The 25292-nt window shown below is 35.3% G+C and overlaps 1 protein-coding gene across 6 annotated transcripts in view; it reads right to left on the bottom strand.

The window, feature by feature from the left end:
• Window positions 1-25292, bottom strand: part of IMMP2L (inner mitochondrial membrane peptidase subunit 2) — a 1016843-nt gene that overhangs the window by 859229 nt on the left and 132322 nt on the right. Inside the window, exon 5 of one of the 6 annotated variants that reach the window (XM_045565142.1) lies at window positions 10434-10455. The exons of the other annotated variants lie outside the window; for them this stretch is intronic. Coding sequence (XP_045421098.1) covers window positions 10440-10455 — 16 coding nt within the window. The 3' untranslated portion in view covers window positions 10434-10439. Of the gene's footprint in view, window positions 1-10433; window positions 10456-25292 lie in introns of those variants that run through there. 6 annotated transcript variants of the gene reach the window in all.

The following is a 25292-nucleotide window of genomic DNA, read 5'->3' as shown; positions in this document are numbered from 1 at the left end:
TACACAAAGAGCACTCAGTAAGTATTTGTTCAATGAAGGAATATCTAAAAGTTGTTTTAAAAATGTGTGGTCAGTAAGGGAAAAGGTGTTTTTTTCTAGACTTGGCATGTTTTAATCTTTTCATATGAGGTAAGATTTGGACTCATAAAACATAAAATATCTTCAACACATACAAATACTACCAAAACCTATGTCTATCAACCCTGGAATGCTGCTCTGAAAAAAAAAGCTATTTTGGTTTCAGTTTATATCTATAATTTTTCATATAAAATACAAACATATACCCTCAAGTCAATAACAAGTTTCAAAAACTAATTGCTTCCTCATTATTACCAAAATGGTTTCCATTATTCACAATGCACTTTTCAAAATCAAACACATACACTCATTTTATTGAGTATACGTTTTACATCTTTTATATGGACTATTTTAAAGCTCTAAAATATTCACAGACATTCTAATTTTCTGAAGTTTTAAAAAGGTACAAGAACTCCTTTTTAAACCAAATGAGGTGACAGCATATGTCCATAAAAAAACCTGCACACAAATGTTTCTATCATTTTTATTCATAATTGCCAAAACTTGGAAGCAACCAAGACATTCCCAGATAAATAAATGGATAAACAAACTGTGGTACATCTATATAATGGAATACTATTCAGTTCTGTAATAAAAAGAAATCAACTATCAAGCTACAAAGGAAAAGGAGAAGCCTTAAGGGCATATTGCTAAGGGAAAGAAGTCAGTCTGAAAAGGTTGCCTTCTCTATAATCCCAACTACATGACATTCTGGAAAAGGCAAAAGTGCTGGTAGGACTACAAATTAGTGCAACCTTTGTGGAAAAGAATTTGGAGATACCTCAGAAGAGCTACAAGTGGAACTACCATTTGATTCTGGAAAAGGCAAAAGTGCTGGTAGGACTACAAATTAGTGCAACCTTTGTGGAAAAGAATTTGGAGATACCTCAGAAGAGCTACAAGTGGAACTACCATTTGATCTACCAATACCACTATAGGCATCTACCAAAAGGAACAAAAGGCATTCTGTAATAAAGACATCTGCACTAGAATGTTTACGGCAGCACAATTCACTATAGCAAGGTTGCGGAAACAACCCAAGTGCCCATCAATCCATGAGTGGATTAATAAAATATGGTACATGTATACAATGGAATACTACTCAATTATTAGAAATGATGCTGATCTAGCACCTCTTATATTTTCCTGGATAGAGCTTGAGCCCATCCTCCGAAGTGAGGTATCATAAGAATGGAAGAATAGGCAACACATGTACTCACCATCAAACTGGCACTGATCAACACTAAGGTGCTCACACAGTAGTAATATTCTTTGGGGGTGGGGGAGTTGGTGGTGGGTAAACTCACAACTAATGAACATGGTGAGCATTGTGGGTGAGGGGGGGAGGGCACGTCTCAAATCATGGTTGGGATGCGGCAAACTCATAACATGTAACCAAAATGTTTGTACCCCCATAATTTCATAAGATAAAAAAATTAAAAAAAAAAAGATCAATGGTTGCCAGAGGTTTAGTGGGGGTGAGAGGAAGGGAAAGATGAATAGGTGGAGCACAGGGGATATTTAGGGCAGCAGGACTATTCTATATCACACTGTGATAGTGGACACACAACATTATGCATTTCTAAAAACCCATAGAACTGTACAACACAAAGAATAAAGGAGAAACTGTGTGAGAGTGGTAGGAAAGGGATTATGGAAATTCTCTGTACTTTTTGTTCAATTTTTATATAAACATAAAACTGCTCTAAAAATAAAGTATTAATTAAAAATACATAAATAAATGTGCAAACAGACTTCCTATGAGCTTTCAAGTGATCACTGACATTGTCACCTCTTCTCATTAGTTCTGTTTTTTTTTCTAATACAAGCAAATTATGTTTCATAGAAAAAGAAATGGTAAGAGTGGGAGCAGGGCTATCTCTTTCCCTCCTAGTCTGTTCAAAAGGTCATTAATACAATGTATGAACAAACTAAGAAACACTAGTTTCATGCTACCAAACCAAACAAGGAAAGAATGACATGAGCAATCAGAATTCCTCATCAATTTCATTTTCCTCTTACAGGTGCTGGAGATCATGATTATATTCCTACAAACACTCATAAATCTACACATTTAAGGTGAACAAATTATCAAGATAAAAGTGAAGATAAAACATTGATTTAATCTGTTTTGCTACCTATTGGAGGAAGGGGCCTACAAAATTATCCATTTTTTTTCCTTAGAGAGGATTAAGCAACTTGCATAAATGATTAAAAAAACTGTAGAGAGAGAGATCATATGCCTCCCACAGAGTAGTTGTTAAATGAAGATTTCTTAAATCTAACTAAAAATATATATCAAGGAAAGGAAGAAATTTGCTATGAAAAAGAAAAAAATCAGAGATGGTCAAAAAGTTAATATACTGCAGGGCAGTCATAGTGGCATGTTGAAATAAAGGCAGGTATCACCTACTAGGTAGAGTTGTTTTGAAAACTCGATGAGATGTTTGCAAATACACTCAACAAATGTCAGGCAATAAAAATATTAAAACTGAGAAAAACCACTGAGTAAAGGAGAGAAAACTGCTTTCCAATGCTGCTAAGTAAGATGAAATAGAAAAGAGGCCATGCAGTTAGGATCCTCTTTCCTGGTTCTTTGATGATCCAGAAGCTGCCACTTGTAAGCTGCTGTGGGGTAGAGATTTTAATTTGTCTGTTTTTCTTGACAACTTTGGTTATAAGCTTTGTTAATGCTTATAAATTCCTATAGGAGAAAAACTGGTTAGTGAGGATTATGAACTAAAGGAAAAATGCCTTCAAGGAAGCAGTGGAAAGGGTAGAATGAATTCTAATATTATACCAAAAAGAAGCACCAAGATTTGATTCTACATCCTTTATGCCAAATTAATTTCTCCTCTACTGAGTATAGTAACTCATAAATCCTACTCACTCTGCCCCCTAAGCATGAATGGAGAACACAGGGAAATATATCAGGGATTTAAATGAACATATTTTTAAGTTAAGGAACTCATATTTGACAAGAATGGCTTATGTTTTAGAAAACACTGTTTTGAATCAAATCAAAGTCACAAAGTTGTTTATTTTTTAATCATGAAGAAAAAAAAATGCCAAACACCTCTTTCTGGTACCAGGCTTGCTCTGACCCTTCCTATTTCAGTCTGCAGCGAAGACCCCATTCAGTTTCTGAAAAAAGCCAAACCCTCGTCACAGTCACTTCAAATAATGACCTATCCAAGCGCAAAGCAGGTCTTTAAAAACTGCTCACAAATCAGAGTTACACATACAGTGTCATAAATGTCTATAAATGAATACTATATAATGCAAATTGGTAATCTGTTGAAAATTCATTTGCAAAAATCAAGTGAATATTCATGTAATAAATTCACAGCTGAGCCTTTTATCCTTCCCAGTATAGATCACTCTGTAGCTGGTGAGGTCCTGGACCAGGCTGATGACAGGAGATAACTGGACAGGAAAGAATAGCAATACCAGCAGAACAACTAAGTAAAACCTACAGAACTTGGTGATAAGAAGCTAGTTCTCAGAGGGGAAAACCCAACATTAGAAGAAAATGACAGGACTTAGCAATTCTACAAAGTGAGCTTTTCCAAGTACATTCCATCCCCACATTATTACTGTACTTACATCCAACAAGCACTCTGAAGCACAACTTATCATCAGGCTCCTTGCATTTTTCGCAGTATTAAGGCAAGAAATCCATACAGTTCTTATCAAGTTAAAACTGAAGGTCAGTCAGATCCTGAGAGTCAAACAAGTGAAGACATAAGTAAAATGACTATGGTCATAAATCAAAAGCTAATAGGGCCTGAAACATGAGTCTGACCCTTTAATAGTATTCTCTCCTAGCTTGGCAACCCAAGTGAGAAAACAAAGTGCTGGGGTTATTGCCTGTGCAAAGACACTGGATGCTGCATCTGATACTAGCTGTAGCTATCAAATTGTTCAGAAAAATTCTCACATGAAATCAGGTAAGACTATTATCACTAAGACTACACTTTTGTTTTCAGAGATAAGAAAACATCATACATATTTAAAGATGCTATCATGATCTGTCAAGAAGACTTGAATATTTTTGGTAAATTCTTATAATTCCTACCAGAGTTTTGGCTCTTTCATAGAAGAGGTCATACACTCTAGTGCTGTCTCCCATTTAGGAGGTGCTCAGTAACAGAGTCTTAACCAAATGATTAACTCAGCAGAACTCCCAGGATGGAAACTATAGACTAAAAGTCCTCAAACACTGGTGCCATAATTGCCAAGCATAAAAAGGTATAGGCTTGTTGAGTGTTGCTACAGAGAAGAGAGGCAGGTCAAATGATAAAAGCTACCAGGAAACAGATGAAAAACTAATAAAAAGTAATAATAATAATAATAACATTCTTGTAAGATAGCGAGATGTCTGCCACGAAATAATTGGTGCTCAATCCACTTGCTTAAATTTAGATTTCCAGGTATGGTACTCAATTGGCTCATTCATAAAATCTGGGTGAAGACTGGAAATATGCATTTTTAACAAACAATCTAGTTGATTCTCATGTAGGTAGAAAACAACATACACTCCTGACTAAACAATCATGCCTTAGCAAACCTATAAACAGATTTCCTACATTCAGTAAAAGTGACTTTTGATGAACTATGAGGTCCATTTGAAATGTAAGAGTCTTTGTTTCTATGACATTATGTAGTTAGCTAAAGCAAAATAACAACCATGACCACAACAATAATAATACAAATAACTTAAAAACATATATGACTTGATATGCATTATAATGTCATCATTAAGGACTCAGGCTCTAGATTTAAAGTGACCTGGGTTCAAATCACTTAATAGCTCTGTTGTCCTTGAGTAAATTACATATCTTCTAAGCGTCAATTTTCTTATGGGTACCATACTTATTTCACAGAGAAATTATGAGAAGTAACTAACTTCGTGTTAAATAACATACCTCAAAATTATAAACAATGAAAAGTAATGGTAAGACTATCTGGACAAGTCTGACATGTTTTTAGTTAAAAACATAAATTATGAACACAAAAAGCCTCATAATCTCATTACTTTAAAATATATAGGTGGCCAATTAACACATAAAAACATACTCAACATCATTAGCCATGAGGGAAATGCAAATCAAAACCACAATGAGATATCATTTCACATCTACTAGGATGGTAGTAGTTAATCAAAGAGACAAATAACAACAATGTTGATGAGGTGGGGGAGAAATGGAAACCCTATACATTGGTGAGAACATGAAATGCTTCAGCTGCTTCTGAAAACAGTTTGGCAGTTCCACAAATGCTTAAACATAGAGTTACCATATGATCCAGAAATTCACCTCTCAGCTATATACCCAAGAGAACTGAAAACAGGTATTCAAACAAATACTTGTAAATAAATGTTCATAGCAGCATTATTCATAATAGGTAAAAGGTGGAAACAATCCAAATTTCTATTAACTGATGAATGGATAAATAAAATGTGGTATATCCATAGAATGGAATATTATTAAGCCATAAAAAGGAACAAAGTACTAATTCATGGTATAACATGGTAAACCTTGAAAACATTATGCTAAATGAATGAAGGTCTACATGTTGTATAATTCCATTTATATGAAATGTTCAGAATAGGGAAATCTATAGAGACAGAAAGCAGATTAGTCGTTACCAGGGGCAGAGGGGATTAGGGTGGTTTGGTGATGACAGCTATTGGATGTTGGGTTTCCTTTGAGGATAATAAAAATATTCTAAAATTATTCTTGGCCAGGTGTACACACCCATAATCCCAGCATTTGGGGAGGCTGAGGTGAGAGGATTGCTTGAGGCCAGGAGTTCCACACTAGCCCGGTTGACAGTGAGACCCCATCTCTACAAAAAAGCTTAAAAATCATCCAGGTATGGTGGCCCATGCCTGTAGTCCTAGCTGCAAAGAAGGCTGAGGCAGGAGGATCGCTTGAGGTTAGGAGTTGGAAGCTGCAGTGAGCTATGATCATGTTACTGCATTCCAACCTGGATGAAACAGCAAGACTCTGTCTCAAAATAATTAATTAATTAATTAATTAAAATGGTTCTGATGAATATACTACCCTGTGAATATACTAAAAGTTATTGTACTGTATACACTTTAAATGGGTGAATCATATCCTGTGTAAATTAAGTTTTAATAAAGCTGTTATTTTAAAAAAAGATATATTAAATACTTATAATAAATATATATGTGTTTTCTTCTAATGTTGGATTTTTTCCCCGAGAACTCACTTCTTATTACTAAGTTCTATTGGCTTTTCTTGGTAATTCTTCTAAAATACTATTATTTCGTTTCTTATATGTTTTTTACTTTCCTATATATATATATATATATATATATATACACGCATATATATACACATATGTGTGTGTGTATATATATTTATAAGGTAAGATAAAAGAGAGCTAAAAATACATACGAAAAGAAAAAATGGCATCTTATATATTATGGAAAGGAAAGAATGGCATCACATACATATATATATATATATACACACACACACATACACACACACACACACACTCTTCTATATATAGGGAACTGCTATTCCCTCTATTCTATGTCATTCTAGCCGGGCTGTCAGGCACAGGAAATCACCAAACTCTATTCCTGCCACAGAAACTGAGTGGAAATTTCTGCCACTGAATGGCCTCAGCTGTCTATATTTCCATGCTTTCAAAGGCCTAATTATTCAGCTTTGTTTTTGATTCTGTGATATATCCACATTTGATCCAATAAATCGCCTCCCGCCTCCCCTCCCCCCCCCTTTTTTTTTTTGAGACAGAGTCTCACTCTGTTGCCTGGGCTAGAGTGCTGTGGTGTCAGCCTAGCTCACAGCAACCTCCAACTCCTGGGCTCAAGCAATCCTTCTGCCTCAGCCTCCCGAGTAGCTGGGACTACAGGCATGCACCACCATGCCCGGCTAATTTTTTCTATATATTTGTAGTTGTCCAGCTAATTTCTTTCTATTTTTAGTAGAGACAGGGTCTTGCTCTTGCTCAGGCTGGTCTCGAACTCCTGACCTCGAGTGATCCTCCTGCCTTGAAATCTCCCCCTCTTAATTTGCTTAGATAATCTCTCAGTTTAGGTTGCTTACAATTACAAAACTCTATTATATAGACACTTTAAGTTGTTCCAATCCTTTCTCCAAAAGTAATTCTACGAACAATTTGCTATTAATCCTACTGCAGGTTTCTTTATGCATATACAACTACATATCCATATATATAAATGTCTTATCATAATATTATATATAAATACACCATAATTGATTTTATCATTTTTCATTAGTAATTCTAATACCTAACCAAGTTTTATTTATTTATCTTTATTTTAACATCAAGAGGAATAAGGCATATCCATTAAAAACATATCAAGTTAAAATCCAAAAAATATTTACTAAATAGATTTGGTAGCTGAATTTTTTTAACACACCTTTAAATAAGATAAGGAAAAGCTGAAAAATAATTGCTAATCAATTTTTCTTTATAATTCTGTAGGCAGATGATATAGAACAATTATAAAACAATTATATATCAGGATATAAGCACAATTGCATGACAATCATCTTATACCAGTTGAAGCCATGCAAATTCAATTCAATTCTATTAAATGTCAACTTTATAATGTTTTTCAATGTGCTGATTATATTAGCATTCAAGGAATCCATAAAAAGTTTACAGCTTAGTATACTTATAATCCACTTAGTCAACATTTTATAATTGTCACAGATATAAAAATTGATAAACAAAATTTCCAGCAAAATTAAATATACTTAGAAAAAAATGTTCATAGATTATTATAATAATGCTTAACTTTTTTTTTTTTTTTTAGTATTAAGTCTTACTGTCTCAATTATTTTTCAAAAACAATCCTACGAGGTAAGTATTGTTATAATCATCCAAGGGCATTATGGTAGCTGTCACGGGCAAATCTGAGATCTGAAGTCAGTTCTTTTTATCTCTAAAGTACCTTTCTTAACCAATACCTCTGTAATATCACAACAATTATTTTAATAACTACCTGAAGAGTTGAACTGAAGACTTTTTATAATATTCAGTTGTATTATCACATTGATATTAACAAAAAACCTGTAAATAACAAATCAATTTCCTGAATCAGCACAAGACTTATTAAACCTGAGTTCTTTACTTCTTGGTACATGAGAAGTTACGATACCAATTTCTTTAGCACTATGATAAAAGTAAACTCAAATTAATGCAAACCACCTAGTTGATACACTTATAATCTTTATAAACACAAAAACAGATTAGTATACACTCCTAATGGCATAGTTATTCTGCATAAGAAACAGACACACAATTTCATAAGAATACAAAATAATATGAAATATATCATAATTACTACATTGTTATACTGTAGCTCTTTCCACATTTATGCATATTTAATTAAAATGGTATTTATCAAAAGGCTAATGAGCCCATTTTGAAACACATCTCCTGAAAGTCTAATGAGACAGTAGAATACAATCTGTTTATTAACTGAAGAACAAGATATGTGACATCCATACCCAGTAAGACCAGAAATATCAATAAAATATCACTGAAAGCTCCTCATAAATATTACATTAAAAATTACATTACATTATTCCTATTAGAAATAAGAAAAATGATGTATAATGTCACCTCCCCACTTCCACAACAGAATTGAAGCTTAAACTGACTGATAGGTAAATGAAAATTTGTATTCTAGTCAAAGAACTTACCTAATGAGAGTATGTAAAGTATATATTCATGATGCAGAATTATACTTGTTATAGATATTTAAATACAAGTCATTTTAAAATTACAAGATAAGTCAAGATGTTTACATGATAAAATAAAACTTCTTAACAATGTACTTTAAATGAATCTCACATTAGACTGCTGCACCTCAGAAAAACATTGCTGGTATTTCGCTGAACCAAAAACCAATTCCCTTATTATGTGAATATAGTAGAAAGTTACCGTGCTGAAAGGCAAGTAGAAATGCCTGTCATTTGCTCAAATAATAATAATATAATAACAATATATATCTGAAAGCTTTCAGATTCAAGATCAGAAAATTCCAGAGAGATCAAAAGGGCACATATTAACAAACTCTAAATAACAAAATTGTTCAACATGTAACTGCCAACATTTGCTCATCAAGTAAACAGGAACTCATCCTAAGATGAAGTCAGAAAAGTAGAAAGTCAGCTCAAATCTGAAATTTTTAGATGAAATAGAATTCATAAGCAATTTTCTAAACTAGAGTCTTGGCTAAATGTTTCCTAACATTAATAACAGAATTCATACATACACATAAGTTTAGGTAAAAATAAAATCCATGTATACATTGCAAGTGGCAACTGTTCTCTACAGCCAATTCAGTACTATAAATTATCTAAATAAAATCAACTGAAATACTAAAAGATGGTAAAAACAGCTCCATCAAAAACTCTTCTGTGCATATTCCTCAACATAAATTAACATGAAATAATTATATCACCACTAATTTGTCAGGACAAAATATGATACTTTATTATAGCACCAAAATAATTTGAAGGCATTCACACTATTGTGTTTTTTTATTAACACCTATCCAATGGCACATTTATTAGCTGTCATACTAACATTCTCCCACGAGTTTTTAAACATTTGTTAAGAAAAACCCTTTACATTTAAAATGACATTAGACTTAATATCTTTAAGGGATCTGAAATAGCAGATTATATATTTATTGACTTCTACAACATACTCCAGCCAGATAATGATCTTTTGTCAAATTCTGAGCAACCTAATCATGTGGTCCTCCTCACACAGACCGACAGCCACACTCAGAATGTAATAAATGAGAAACTATTTACCTAAGTGGAAGTGAAAGGACTAGTTCTACTCTTCAGATTTTTATTTTTCCTTAAAATTTTAGTCCCTTGAAATTTAACTTCTGGAGTTATTGTACCACTATTAGAAAGCAGAAGACTTGTAATCAATACCTTTACTAACAGCTATTCCCCAGGCTCTCATAAATATAAGCACCAGAGGTATGCAAGATAGAAAATACCCAATTAAGTTTTCCTGGACCAATTTAGCATGTCCAGCTATTGAATATTTTGACAATAAATATATTCACACCCTTGAGTTTGAGAGAGAAAAATTAGTCCTTTAATTAGCAGTAAAACTAGTTTAGAAATTGGCCATCTGGCTTGTCTCTGATATACGCTGAGATCATATCATGTCATCAGAAATTAAAAAAATGTATACCAGGCATACTTTGCTAACCTCAGAGTATAAACTTAACTTCAGTTTCCTTCTCACTGCTATCTATTTTCTATGTTGCCAGAGTGAGAGAACAAATCTGAGCTCCTCATTCAGATATAAGTAGATCTAAAAAGAAAGAAAACCATGTTATTACCCAGATATCTGTACTTGAATCAGCAAGTGCTGAGACAACATTGGACAAACTGTTGTAGCTGACTGACTTGGATGGTTAGAATACTGCCCTTGGACCCATGTGAATAGCTCTTCTGGACTTGAGTCATTCAATAGATAATAATGAGTATCTACATTGCACCAGACATTGTACTTAGCACTAGAAACATAAAGGTTAAAAAAAAAAGTTTTTAGAGTATGGTGAGGAGATACATGCAGAAAAAAATAAATATTAGTGTATCCTAATAAATGCAGTAATAGACTTATGTATAATATTGTTGCTAAGGTAGACCTGAGTTTTTCAAACTGTGGACTCTTGTGAGCCATGGAATCAATATAGTCAGTCACAAATAGGATATTTAAAGTAAATTTTTTATAGAATATAAGACACTAAAATATACCTCATGAAATAAAACACTGTTTTGTGAACTCTTGTTCCAGTTTTATCTAGGTATAGCTTTAGACAGTATAGCTATACACATAAATATGAGTACAATATACATACCTCCATACCTGTGTTTACTGGGTCACGTTCTAAAACATACTTCTAACCAGCTATGGTCAAACAATTTTGAAAGGCACAAATAGAGGAAATGAAAATTTGCCTGTGTAAGTCAAGGCAGTCTTCATGAAAAAAAAAAAAAAAAGCAACATTCAAGCTGAGACAATATGAAAAGGTTTCTACAGCAAACAGACAGGAGGCCCTAAGACAAAGGGATCAGAGTACATACAGGTTGAACCCAGCATGTTTCTAAGAACCAGATTACTTTGGTATCAGTGGGATGCAAAGTACAAGGGTTATGGAGGGAAGGAGAGAAGAACCAGATCATGTCAGATCTTATAAGAGACACTGCTGAGTTGAGAATTTTGTCCTATAAAAAGTTGAAAAAGTAGGAGCAGAGAAGCAATATAAGCAGAGGCTGGATGATATTCTGATAGCAATATAGAGTTGCTCTGGCCAACATGGTATCCCCTAGCCACATGTGCCTACTGAGCACTTGAATAATATTTTAGATAGACGAGGTCAAATGAAATATATTATTGTGATCAATACCATCTCTATTCTTTTATTATAGCTACTAGAATATGTAATACTAGGTATATATGGCTTGAATAATAAATCAATTGGGCAGTACTGGTGTAGAGGATGAACTGGAAGGAGGAAAATACACCAGCAACGATGAGACCAAGTTAGGCTATTGCAATCACCAAGGTGAGAGAAGATGACAGCCTCAACCAGAACACTAAGATTGGAGAGGAACAGGAGAGAAAGGTTCAAGAGAAGAAAGGAAAATAGAAGAGATGGGACGTGTGACTGATTGTATGTAAGGAATGAAGAAGTCACTTGTTCATTCATTCATTCATTCAAACAAATCATATTGCATGTGTAGGATATGCCAGGTACCATGCTGGTTATGCTACAGTGAGCTAAATAGAAGTATAAATGCTTATCAATTCTCTGGTTTGGGAAACTGGCAGGAGGCTGTTACCCTCCACTGAAATAGCAAACAGAGGAAAGAGGAACTCTTTTGTTATCATCAAATGTATCAAGTATGAAATGCCTGTGGGTTATTTAAATGGAAATGTCTGGGAGGCAACTGGATGTCAGGATCTGAAGTGCAAGAAAAGTTCTAAGCTGAAGCTAGAGAATTTAGAGCTGTCAGTATAGAATTAGCAGCAGACCCTTAGGAGGGGTTTTATTCCAGGAAAGGTGGTAGAATGATAAGGGCCAGGATCTGAGAAAAAAACAAAGACACTAAAAAAGAGAAAGTGGAAATAGCAAGTCCACTAGCAAAGAGTAGCCAGCTACGAATGAGAAAAATCCATAAAAGATAGAATCGAAAAAATCAAAAGAAAAGAACGTTTTAAGGACGTAACATTCAATAGGATCAAATACAGCAGGAAAATAAATAATTTCAGAGAAGCATTGAAAAGTAAACAAAATGCAAAAAATACAAAAATATTTGGCAAGTCAGAGATCATTGATGACTATGAAGGTGATCCCGTGTGGGCACAAGGAAACTCATATGTCCTTCTAGGGTTTTATCTATGCACAGCTGAAGTGGTGGGTATGGGACAGAGTTTCCATCCTGTCTGCATAACCCTAACTAGCTCCTTCCCAAGGAAAAAGTCACAGCTATCACACCGGGCTACAGTTTAAAACTTTTGGATGGAGTTACTGTGCTTTAAAGAGAGGAACCCAAATTCCCTCTTTCGACCTCGACTCTTTCTGTTTCTGGTGGTGGTAATCACACCTAGGCAGGATCTGGTCCTTCAGGCAGAGTGGTCATGATCATATTATATAATTAAAAAAAAAAGAAAAGAAAACATTGGCCTGGCCATCCTCATCTCCACTGTGCCCCAGATTCTCTACCTACCAGTGGGTAGGTGAGGGATATGGAGCCTCACTGGACTGGGAAGCCCAGTTAAGCCTCCAAACAAAAGCTTCATGGTTCAACATCCCTTACTGGAAAAGCCAGACATTGAGGGCTAGATAGCCCTCAATGCTAGATAGCATTTGTCCAGCTATTAAATAGTACTTTATTTCACTGCTGGCTTCCAAATCTTTTTCTAAAATAATACTTTAGTCCAGAACCCCAGAAGGCAAGAGGAGTAGGTGGAGGATTCAATCACCAAAACCACTCTTGAAACTCCTTTATCCAAAGCCCTCAGCAACAAACTAAAATTTGCACTAAATTTTTCTGCCTCTTTTTCTTTTTTTCTCAGCCCCCCTGAAATCTTTCCTCCTTCCACTTTCATATGCTCAAGTCCGTGAATATCCACTTTGTATATCACCTTCTCAAGGAAGTTTTCCCTGATCTGTCCAGTTGCATTTCAGTATCACTGCCTCATCTATGCTCTCACATGCCTTACTTAGATCTCTGTTAGGGACTTTGTCATAATTAGTTATTTAATTGTATCTCCACTAGTCAATCAGACAGAGATTGCTAAATTCAGCTTTATATTAATATCTCTGGCCTTGAGCACATTGTCAAGGTTAGTCCTCCTCCAAGTCACAATTCATCTCTCCTCCCAAACTCCTATAGCACTTTCTAGGGCAGCAAATGGGCCCAGCTTCAGTCTATCAGAACGGTCCCTCTACTTCTGGAAGACAGAAAGAAGGAGATATTGTATATCACAGATAAACAATCTCTTTTGACTCTTCAGCCAAACACTGTTCCATTTGGCCTGGAGCTAAGGAATCTCCTAAGCATCAGGCAAGAGAAGATCCACAGACAGGTGAAAATGAGTCATGAAGCAGAACACAGGATGGAGGCCAAAGAGACAGCCAGCACTTGGGGCTGTCCCCCTTTATTTCAGAAGGAGTATTTTACACTCATATATTTAAAACTAGATAAAGTTAGGAAATATTTAAATTGTACTTACTATAGAATTTCAAACTTAATTGTGAATAATGGCAAAGCACCTTATAAAGTAAACTGAAGCACACAAAGTACTTCCAAAGACATCCATTTTACACTTGAGGAAATGAAGTTTTAGAAAAATTGGGTGAGTTCTGTAAGGTCTCATTTATCAACCAATATTGAACAAATGCCTACTATGTATAAGGCACTGTAATTGCAGCAGTTCTGCCCTCATGGAGCTTTTTCTTATGGGGGAGACAGATAATAAATTTAAAAAAAGAAAAACAAATGAAAAGTAAAATATGTCAAATGGTGCTACTGGGAAAATAAGGCAGGGTGGGGGGTAAGGGTATAGTTTTGAATAAGATGGCCAAAAAAGGCCTCATTGACAAGAATGACATAGGAGCAAAGACATGAAAGGGGAGGAAGAGAGACAGATAGTTGGTATCCTAACCTCAGCTATGATCCAAATCTTGGCTCTCCATTGCTGATATCAGCAGTCAAGCTTCTTGGCACCAGGCACCGGTTTCACAGAAGACAATTTGGCGGGGGGAAGTGGGAGGTGGAGCTCATTCACTGATGTGAGCAATGGGGAGTGGCTGTAAATACAGATGAAGCTTTGCTGGCTCACCTGCCGCTCACCTCCTGCTGTGGGCCCAGTTCCTAAGTTTCAGGTAAGACAATTTTTCCAGTGGAAGTGGGGGCAGAGCTGGGGGGAGGCAGAGATCTGCATCCAGGCTCCTAATAGGCCAGGACTGCTATGTTCCTAGCCTGGAGGTTGGGGACCGCAGGCTTATGTTCTTTTCAATACAGTGCTTTGCCCATAAAAGAGGAAGATCCTGACATTCCGCAAAGTAGAAGGGGAAGCAATACCCTGTTCTCAGCATTTCGGGCACAGTAGGAAACAGGTTCAGAAAATCCTGAACAGGACCCAGAGCACTACTCCAAGAGAGTCCCCAACCACACATCAAGATACTCCAAAAAGATGCCAAATGGTCATTTTCACTGACAGGACTAGCAATATCACCCCAAATAGTAAAATGTTAAAGTTGTAACTAGAGAATGTTTGATCTTTTTATTGCTATTTTTAAACGCAAATGTCCTGGGTGGTTCATTATGGGTTCTATCATACAAAATTCATTTCACTCTACTGAGTTACTTGGCTGTCACCAGACAAAATGAGCTGCAATAAGAAGAGCTTATCAAGAGGAAAAAAAAAAAAGCACAAATGTCTGGTCCCATACCCAGGTCACTGTCTTCATCTGAGGCATGATTTATTTTTTCTAGTGAAGTATCTATACTTCTCAGTTTATTACCCACATGACCATACCAACTGGAAGTAAGATTTGGTTGAGTAAGGTGGGGTAAAGAAGGAAAGTCAACATCATAACTACTCCACATGATTAATAAACAACCTGATGTAACCATCTAGACAGCAAGCAAACCTTTGCTGAATAAATGACCTTCTCCCCGAGTAATACTCCCCTAGGCCCAGTTTGCCCCATTCCTTAATATCTCATTCTTTTGAGCCTCATCTATTCATTTGCTTAACAAACAGGAACTGAATATCTGTAATAAGGCAAAAACTTTGAGTTGTTTCTTATTTGAAAATGCTACGTGTGTGTGTGTACACATACACATAAACACACACAATTATATACATTAGCCCTATGTGGCTCCCACTTGAGAATATTTCCAAGCATGTCGATTAATTAAATTCAAGTGTGAATGTATATGTATTTGTATAAGTGAATGAGTGTGTCTGAGAGAGACAGATGCAAGTAAAGTCAGATTAGACAAGGACAGAAAAAAATCTTAAAAAGCTCATGAGAAAATGTAAACATATGTAAAGAAAAAGAATAACATGAGCCTTCACTCACTTCTCTTCCCTGTGCAACCATGTTCACTGCTCATCAACTGCTTTGTTTTATCCTATACACTTCCTGTGTTCCTTAAAAGTTGTATGTAACCAAGAACTGTCTTTAAAGCTATTGGCAAAAATATCTGTGCCATAAACTATTAGCTGACAAGTAATTATATTTTACCTTGCAAAAGAAAATTAGGCACAACACAATCCCACAAAAAGAAGTGATACCCATGTTTCTCAAAAGACATAAGAGAGAGAATGAACCAAGATAACAACTGAAAGTTTCTATCTTACCAGCCATTAATCTTAAATTTCATTTTGCCTTTTCTATGACATAGCACTTATTCAAAAATAGCAGAAGAATCCCTATATCTATTTGTTGTCCTGCAAAAAGAAAAGAAAATACTGTTATTTGTATTTCTTGTTCAAACACTCTAAGAATAAAAGAACTGTTTTCAGAAATGATGAGGTTCCTGCAGATAACATTTACCCACAGGATTTGAGGCTTTTTTGTGACATAAAGTGCAGAGTACTTTGAGGATGGTTACAGATGCAATGGCACAGAAAAGGCTTTTAACTTTGGCTCATTTCCTCTGACCACCATGCTTCCATTTTAAATTATAACCTCTCAAAGCTACAGATCCTTTACAACTAGCTTTTAAACTATCTTTTCATGGTATCATCACAAAATAAGAATACTTTGTTACTTGAAAATAAAAGCACAACATTATTGGCCTCAATAACTGTTCTCATTATTGCAAACCAATAAACAAGGCTCAACAAAAAATTGTTTTATCCTAATAGCTATTGCTTATCAAACTGCCAAGAAAAAAATCCAAAAGAAACCAAAGGAAAATCTGCCTTAACAATATAGATGGCTTCTTATTCACAAACTATCTTTAATATCAGAAATGGTTATCACATATCACAGTGCTATTATCTTCCATAATAGAATCTTAAGCTAAGCACTAAAATTCTGTCATTCACATCTAGAATAATATTTAAGATAAAAACAACTAAAATACTATAGAACCCCATTTTTAATTTAGAAATTGTTTCTATGATATAGCCCATACCAAATGCTACCTCCTCAGCCAAATTACTTTTGACGTCCATACAGCACTTTATGTCCAAAGGAAAATAATAATAGGGCTGGGGAAAATAAGAAGTATCTAGGCCCCTTCCCTTTGGTTGGGCCTGAAGAATTAGCTGTCACAGCCAGCAAGGTTAGGACCAAATATTCAACAGCTGGTTGGGGACAGGGGGGTGAGGTCAAGAAGGTGGCCCACAGAGTTGCGGGATTGGTTACATACAGGAGGAATCGGGCAAACAAGTAAACATAGAGAAGGTGATGGGAGCCAGGCTCTTCAATGTTGGAGAAGGAAACAAGTATAAAAAGAGGGAGACAGAATAAACCCTGTTGTTGTGAATTTGAATTGGAAAGGTCAGTGGTAACATTTTTTTTAGATAGAACACTCGATCAATAGATAGATGGAGATTATGTGTGTATGTATGTATGCACATACAAACTTGTATTTCCTAGGTTTGTTTATTGAAAAGATCTAGGAGCAACAATATCCCAGTAGCAATGAGCAACCTTACAACCCATATCTTAGTTTCTAAATGTCATTCTCTGCTAGAAGGAACCAGAAATCGTTGGTAGTCCTAGGGTTGGGGCAGGAAAAGTATAAGACAAGCCTTGATCACCTTTTAACATGATGAACTGAAAATGCAGAGTCACTTCTGTGATTATCCTTCCCAAAATACATAACCACAACTTATTCATGAAGAAACGTCAGATAACCCAAGTAGGGAAACATAATTTGGCTGTACTTTTCAAAAACGTCAAGATCATCAAAGACAAGCCAACACTAAGGAACAGTTCCAGACTGAAGGAGCCCAAAGAGCCAGGACAACTAAATACAAGGATTGCATTCTGGACACCAAAAGAACATCACTGGGACAACTGGTGAATTATGAATAGATCTGTGGAATAGATGGTAATACTGTATCAATATTAATTTCCTATTTTGATGGTTATATTGAAGTTATGTTGGAGAATGTCCTAATTTTTAGAAAACAGTCACTGAAGTACTAAGGGAGTTCTGGGGCATCATGTCTGCAACTTAAGCCAAAAAAAAAATTCTTGAAAATAATAATAATGTGTGGCAAGTAAGGGGAGAGAGAGAAGAGGGAGAGAGAAGAGGGAGAGAGAATATACGGCAACTGTGATAAAATGTTAATAATGGGTATCTGAATGAAAAACATATGTAAGTTCTTTGTTCTATTCTCACAATGTTTCTAGAAGCTTGAGATCATTGTAAAATAAAAAGTTTAAAAAAGAAAGAAATGTTTGGCCTTAAATGCTCATATACTATTAGGAAAAACCTTAACATTCTATGAAGAGCCACAATCTGCTATGAATTTTGCAGGGAAAAAAACGTATGCTTGTGACTAGAGGCAAAAGACAGCCTATATCATTCTAAAAGCACTCAAACAAAATAAGGATGTTAAAAAGGGTTTTTAACATCAACATGTCTAAAAAATATAACCTGTTAATTGGCTGAGGAAAGGTGATGTATTTCAGGTAATTATCAATATTATAGGGTAAAATCGTACAGAATCCACAGCAGTCATAAAATAAGAGATCCATGTAGACAAAGAGACTCGTCACCCAGGCCCCTCTTCGAGGAAAGACTCACTCATGGCCCATGTGTGGGGAGTGCAGTGTGACTCCAGGTCAGTAGATTCAATACAGCCACAGCTGCAGAGCAGAGAACCATCCTGCCTTGGGGCATTCACATCCTGTGACAGAGCAGAGGTGACGTGGGGCAACTCTGAGAACCACAGTGTCCCAACCCAGCTTGGTTGGGACACTGTCAGGCCTGCATTACAATTTGACTTCCTCCCCTGCCCTACCTGTTCCTTCCCCCTGTCTTTCCCTGGCAGTGATCCCTAACATACATCTTGCACCCCAAACTCCTTCTCAGTGTCTGCTTCTGGAAAACTCAACCTGCCACAAAGCCCACCTTTGTGATGTGAGAAAACGTAGTTTAATATAGGCACATTCTATAATTTTGTTTTGTGAGTGGGTAACTTTATTTCCAACTCACAAGACAATTATAAATTTTTTCCAGGTAAATTCCACCTCTAATTCTCATATTTACCTTCTCATGCTGTGTGACAGAAGAACTGTACTTTCCCTTTACATGTTAGCCAAATCTAAAAGATAATCATTGTTTAAACAACAAATTTCCCTCTTATGGTCCATTAGCTCCTGCTGCTTGTTCTCACAGTGAAATTGAAATATAACAAAACAATTTCCATGGCAATAGATAATAATCTAGTAAATGTGAACTTCTGACTTAGTAACAGAATAAAATAAGAGGAAATTATGGGACTACAGTGAAGCTAAATTTCAATTTCTGTGTGTGTATTTTTAGTATCACATCTTAAACAAAGCGCAAACAAATGCAGATACATGTACACATGACTATGAGAGTAAAATTTGAATTATAGGATAAATTTATAAGATCTCAATAATCAACTTGTAATATCACTCCCTACCTTACTATCAAAATATATTCAACTAACATAAAATAATCTTACCTTATGAATTTGAAAATTCTTACTATTTTTATTTGAAAGTCTATTATCTACTATAATATCAGATCCAATTACTATTATATCCTATTATTTTCATTTTTAGTAATAATTACAAATATGGCTTATGACTGTGCATAAAAGAAAGATTTTCCAAGGACTAAAGAATCTCTAGAAAGCACAGGAATAGAGGAACTGCACAGTCTGTGAGCATCAGCAGATCTCTTGTTGGATACTCAGTTAGCTGAGGCTCTCCACTCCCCTTGTCGAACGGCAGGACAATGCCCTCCTGCAGCACCCTGTGCAGGCCACTCTCAACTCTGCACCTGCTCTTCTTCCAGTCCCTGAGCCCCACACTCACCAAGAGTCACTGTTTTGTGCCCACACTTATTACCATTTGTTCTTGTTACTGTAATCATATAATTTAACTAAATTGTTCACAAACTGATGAAATGAGAGTGCAAAAAAGGGAAGGATTGTTGCATCTAAGAAAAATAAGTACAATGCCTTGCAAAGATTTGAAAAAGATAAATATGAACAAATTGGGTGTGAGCAGTGCTAGACTATGGACAATCTGGGGAAAATATAATTCAAATCTAGAAGAATTCTACACTCAGACTGCTTTGTAAGTGCCTTAAATTTTTGCCCTTTTTTATAAACTAAACTGAAAATTATAGATAATGCATTGTCTGTGCTCTTTACAAGAATGACTATGGAAAACTTCAAACTTTTTAAAGTAAAAAGCTTCAGCTTTACAACAACAAAAAAAATTGCAAACATGGAAATAATAAGTGAGACAAGAGTATGAGTTCAAGGAAGCCTAGATAGGATTCTGTGTGGTACTGCAACCTCACCTCTCTTTTATTTGCCTTCACTCTCCAGGTAGGAGGATTCCTGCCATCTGTTAAGAATGACATTGAGCACTGCCCCCTTGTCCTTGACCGGAGATACGCACACCACTGTCAAGCTAATTCTTCCTGGTTGGCAACAAAGGCTCAGACAGTGTTCTTTCCCTGCTTGCCTCACTGTCCTGTTCTTGCTGTGCACATACGGATTCTTCATTTCCAGCTTGATTGTACTTACACCCAGCATACCACAATATACAACTATATTTTGTCTTTGGCTACCTGCTACCCAAGGTAGGGCTCAGACAAGAACTTATTCTTACCCCTAAAGTCACATGGGCAATTACTTACTTGACCACATTTCCAATCCTTTTAGCACACTTCCCAATTGTCTAACCAGGAAAATGGTTACCTGGACCAGTCAAGTCTCTTTTCCTATTCTAGTCATCTTTTAATGATCAATGTCCCTGTCCACTGGAAATGTACAGAAACTACCATAAAAAGAATTTCATGCCAAGGGAATTTGTAGATTTAGATTCTAAAGCATCTGATCTGGCTACTTTTTACTCCATTCTATTGTCTTAACTTCATTAGCTACTAGGGAATTCACTTCCCATCAACCTATTACATCCTTACCTCCCTCCAGTTTTCTAGGCCTTTAACTCAATGCCTCCCCTAATTATGCTTGAGCTGGGTTTAATCACACCACTTCTGACACCAAGTGAGAGGTGATTTTCCTTCCAACACCAATTAATTCTGATCCCAACTGGGAGTCCTATAATTCAGCTCAGTTCTGACAGTAACAACGCAGAGTTAGCAACAGACTCTTCAGGTTTATGGACTCAGTCCCACAAGACTGCCCTCACTTTAGATGCCAGTAGTAAGTTCCAAGTCCCCAGGTTACCCACACTTCTGTCCGACTTGGCTAAAAAATCTGAAGTGGGGTGGTCCTTCCCCCCCCTCAGGTTCAACGATTTGCTACAATGGCTCACAAAATTCCAGAGAAACACTTTGCCTACACTAGCTTATTATAAAGAATATAAGCACGTGGCCAGATGAAGAGGTAGACAGGGTGCCACTTGGAAGGATCCCCAGTACAGGAGCTTTTATCCCATGAAGTTGGGGGGTACCACCCTTCTGGCAAGTGAATGTGTTTGGCAACTATGAAGTTTTCCAAATCCATTTATTTAGAGATTTTTGTGGCAGCTTTATTATATAATTATTGATTAAATCACTGGCCATCAGTGACTGGCTCAATCTTCAGCCCCATTCCCCACCCTAGAGATTGTGAAGTGGGGCTGAAAGTTTCAAACTGCTAATATCAAGGCTTGATCTTTCTGGCACTCAGCCCCCACCCTGAAGCTTTTTAAGGGGCCACCAAGAGTAGCCTCACTAGAACAAAAGACACCCCCAACACCCTTATATTAATCACCCAGAATTTTCCAAGGTTTTTACAAGCTCTCTGCCAGGAACTAGGGATGAAAACCAATGTCTTATCCTAATACCACAATACATTAATCTCTTTTTTCCTTTTGTCTACTCTTCCACAGACTCGTATTATCTTACAAGTAATAGAGACTTATGCCCTAGGCCCTGCAACTGTTCCCCTCCTATTACCGCTTGGAAAAAACTCCCATTTTTCCTTCCCTTCTTACCTCTTTTCTCACCAGATAATAAGGCAGAATTTAGAACATCACATATTTTCAATTAGACTTACTCTACACTGTCTGCTCAGGGAAGATCCACGGTCTGTAAACTCTGCATGGTAGGAAGAGCTATCTAATCTTGCTCCTGATGTTTTATGTAGGAGGGGATGGTTTACAGGCTCAGTGTCTCTAGAAAGAATATTCCCTCAGGAACAACATATCTATTTTTCAATGTTCATTTTCTGTTTTACTTTTAAAATCCTCCATACCACCATTCCCCACTAAGGGTACAACTTTGCAACCTAATGTATAAAACTAGCGGAAATTAAAGCTTAGCCTCTGCTTACATAAAAAGCTATTCCTGCCTAAAGACAAGAAGACCCCTCCAAATCCTTTTTTCTGACTGTCTGTTCACATAAATGGGTTTTATATACACATGCTTTTCAACAAAGGATAGGCCCAAAGATAGCCATGAGACTCAGGATTGGAACACTGGTTTTTATTATCATGTTCTCACATTTTCAAAATTTCCTCCTTTCATTGATGATAACGTTTTAAAAACTGACCTGGAAGATAGGAAACAATCAGTCTGTGAGTCAGCAGTCATGGCCACCAACCAACATGTTTCACTCATTAGGATACAATCTTTAAAATATTTTGTGACTTCTGGAATCAGGATATATCTTACAGTCAAGGGTATCATAATTTAATTGACAGTATTTTCTCTTGCTTAGTGGTACATAAAATAAGACTGCATCTTAGATTCAATATAGTAAGTTTCTCTCTCAACAGTTTCTGGCTGACCCCAGAGATAATCCATGTAAAGCATCTAGCATTGACTATGGCATACAGTAAGTGCTCAATAAATTTTAAATGTTACCATTATTCACATCATCATCATGAAATTTCAGAATAATAATAATAACAGAAGTTTCAGAAATAAAGATAAGTCAAGTCAGTGTTCTGATGTATTCTCCTTATTCTACTTCTTCTTTGAGTGCATCTTTGGGGATTTTTTTTGTTGGTGGTGGTGGTTGTTTTTCTATCCTAATTTTATAAACTTTTCATTTGTCTCCATATGAGAAAACAGTAAAAACTCTGATGGAATTGCTGGAGGTTGTGCTAAATGACTTAGCTCAGAGTATTCAAAGCCCAAACAGGTTGGGATCTTTTCATCTCAAACGACTTTAACAGTTCCTATCACTAGCTACCAAATCAAAAAGAAAAGAATCTCACTGGATAATACACTGTAAGACAGTGTAAGACAATTCCATGGTTAGAAGTTACTTTTGAAAACAACTATTATCAATCATCTGTTTTTTTCAAATAAAAGATCCAAATCATATTTTCTATTTTTCTTATCATTCTTCCACACTCTGCCATTTTTTTCTTTCTCCACAAACAGCAACCTGAAATGTATTTCTACTTCAATTAGAAAACAATCAATAAAAAATTTGAGCCCAATTTTGTTTTCCTAACAACACATTAGTTACTTGTACTCAGTTTTACTTTATACTGTACCATATAGTCATTTGAGCAGAATCAGTGTATTTCTTGCAAATGAATGTGCTAGTATAAGAAATACCTACATTTCAATGAAAAGTATAGTATAACTAACTACAATATTTTTAAAAGTGAGGAAATAAGGCAAACACACTACAGCTTTTTGGTATTTTTATATATGAAATTCCATGTTTAGTCTGCTGTTTGTGGTTTTTGCCTTTCTCCTATTTAAATAAGTTAATTGAAAGCATAGTATAATGTCATCTCTGTCATACTAAAAGTACACAACTACCTATGCTAATGGTATTCTGTAACGTTCTCAAGGAAAATGATTAGGTATTCAATCTGGACCCTTCCCTAAACAAAGCATTACTAAACAAATTTACTTAAACTATAAAATTCAAATTAGTGAATTTGTATGTCTCATATTAAGAATAGATAAATATGGTTGGAAAATTATATGTATAAATATGATATTGTTATAACTCAAGATATACTGCTAGTCTACAATTTTTAATTTTTTCTCATAAAACGAAAGTTCACAAAACAAAAAATATTTTTAAAATTATAAAACATAAAATAATCTATAATAAACATATTTATAATGTCTTTATAGCTTTCTCCATAATCTTCTAGTTCTTCTAGTCTTTTATCTCATATGCATACTTTATTTTCAAATATTGAGATTATAGTATACTCATTTTATAACTTTTACTTATTTGACAATATCACAAGAGCATTTTCAATATCCTTGGTCTTTAAAAACAAGATTTTGGAATGGCTGCACAAATATTCCATCATATATGTATATATATATATACAAAATATACAGAGTTTATTTTGCTTACCACCACTGTTGAGCATTTATTACCATAATAAGGCAGTGGTGCACATCCCTTTATCTTTCCGCTGGCTTCTTATTTTTTAGGAAGCAATTTCTAAAAGTTGAAAATATCAAGTAAAGGCATGTAAACATTTTCAAGGCTTTTGATACCCACCACCAAACTGTCGTCTCTTCAATAATACATAAGAGTACAGGTTTTCCAGAAACTTCATCAAAATTAAGTGTTGGTGTATGATGGATGTGAAACCGTGTCTCATTTAGTTTCACACTATTTCATTTACAAGTAGGGTTAGTACTTTGATATATTCACTTTCTGTTTTTTTTTTTTCTTTTTTGAACTGTCTTTTCATAACCTTTAGCCATTTTCATTTGAAGGCACTTGCTTTTTATTATTATTTTGTAGCTGTTCTTTATATATGAGTGATAATATTTGGGCAAAATTAGCCATGCCACTTAGAAGTCTTTTGAAAAGTTTGTATTTATTTTTTTAACCTAGACATTACTGTAAGTGGCATATTTGGAAAGAACCCAAACATATATACTAATTAATACCAGTGGCAGCATACCAAACAAAGTTTTATTAATAATATCATGAAGACCTGACATATGCATCATATTTAACATTGCTCTAGCTCACCATACTTTATCTAGAAAATAAATGGCCACAAGAATTCATACTAGTAAATCTATTTTCTAAAATATTTTGGAATACAAAGGATATAAATTCATCTGAGTAGATAACAAGAATATCAAGGAATTCAATTCAGCATGATACAATTAAAAAGGGTCACCACAAAAAGTTGAAATATAAGGAGTGTTCCGTGGAATTACTGAAGAGTTTTTTAGTAAAAAGGGTTTGTCCAACTGCTATTGTAATTACAATGAAAAGTTTTATATCCTAATAATTTCATCTAGAACATGCTGTATTTGACAGAATATAAATGCATTCAAATATAATAGGAGCATAAGGAATACCAATCATGACTATCTTCTTTCTACAAATCACAAATGACTCTCAAGAGTTTTAAATGCTTTTTGGAATCCTCTTTTTCCATTTAGGAATAAGTAACTACATATAACAGTTCATGGAAAATTCAAATACGTAACTATTTTAATGAA

This window comes from Lemur catta, chromosome 11, assembly GCF_020740605.2.
Source record: "Lemur catta isolate mLemCat1 chromosome 11, mLemCat1.pri, whole genome shotgun sequence".
NCBI classification, from domain to species: Eukaryota; Metazoa; Chordata; class Mammalia; order Primates; family Lemuridae; genus Lemur; species Lemur catta.
The sequence above is the reverse complement of the archived record's forward strand: the minus strand, read 5'-3'. Positions and strand labels throughout refer to the sequence as shown.